At 67.9% G+C, this 904-nt stretch overlaps 1 protein-coding gene across 1 annotated transcript in view; it reads left to right on the top strand.

Annotated features, from left to right (window-relative positions):
- VDBG_03686 (deubiquitination-protection protein dph1) overlaps positions 1–804 on the top strand; it is a gene marked incomplete at both ends in the record, with an annotated part of 1583 nt that extends 779 nt beyond the window's left edge. Inside the window, one exon of the mRNA XM_003005687.1 lies at positions 37–804. Coding sequence (XP_003005733.1) covers positions 37–804 — 768 coding nt within the window. The remainder of the gene's footprint in view (positions 1–36) is intronic.
- Between the last annotated feature and the right edge of the window lie 100 nt (positions 805–904).

Below are 904 nucleotides of genomic sequence, written 5' to 3'. Positions count from 1 at the left end.
AATTCCGAGATCATCCAGTCCCCCTTCATGCGCCAGATGATGACCAACCCGGACATGCTCCGCAACGTCATGCGGATGCAGCGCGGCATGATGGGCGGCCAGGGCGCCAGTCCCTTCCCCGCCCCCGGCGCCACCGACAACACACCCGACAACGCCGCTGCGCCTGGCGGCACCCCGGGCAGCAACCCCGCCGGCGGTGCGCCCAACCCCTTCGCCTTCCCTGGTCTCGGCGGCTTCCCTGGTCTCGGCGGCTTCCCTGGAGGCGACATGAACAGCATGATGGCCATGCTCGGTGCCATGAACCCAGGGGGTGCTACTGCTGGCGCGCGCGGACCGGGTGGTGCCACGCCCGGTGCCACAGGTGACGCTGCAGGCGGCGCCAACCCTTCGTCGCCAAGCCCGCCCCCGGCCAACCCCTTTGCCGCCCTCTTCAACCCGCCGCCCTACCCTCAAGGCCAGACCCCGGGCCAGGAGCAGCCTGGGCAGGGCCAGCCGGCCAACCCGTTTGGCCAGTTCAACCCCGAGTTGATGCAGCAGATGATGCAGATGTTCGGCGGAGGTGGAGGTGGAGGAGGCTTCGGCAGCCCCGCGGCACCGCCCGACAACCGGCCCCCTGAGGAGAGGTACGCCGAGCAGCTGCGCCAGCTGAACGACATGGGGTTCTACGACTTTGATAGGAACGTCGCTGCCCTCCGAAGGAGCGGCGGCAGCGTCCAGGGTGCTGTGGAGCACCTCCTCTCCGGGTTGAACGGTGAGGGCGAGGGCGCATCGGGGCAGGAGGAAAGGCGGGGAATGCGGAGCTGACACGAGCACTGTTCTGCGCGGTAGTTTTGGAGGCCCGTTTTCAGGTAGGACAGGGTTCAGGCGCGCGGAGCTCGGGTCTCATGTACATACATACGTGCTG

The sequence above is a fragment of the Verticillium alfalfae genome, genomic scaffold, assembly GCF_000150825.1.
Source record: "Verticillium alfalfae VaMs.102 supercont1.4 genomic scaffold, whole genome shotgun sequence".
Classification (NCBI taxonomy): Eukaryota; Fungi; Ascomycota; class Sordariomycetes; order Glomerellales; family Plectosphaerellaceae; genus Verticillium; species Verticillium alfalfae.
Note: the sequence above shows the minus strand (reverse complement) of the source record. Positions and strands in the feature narration are given on the sequence as shown.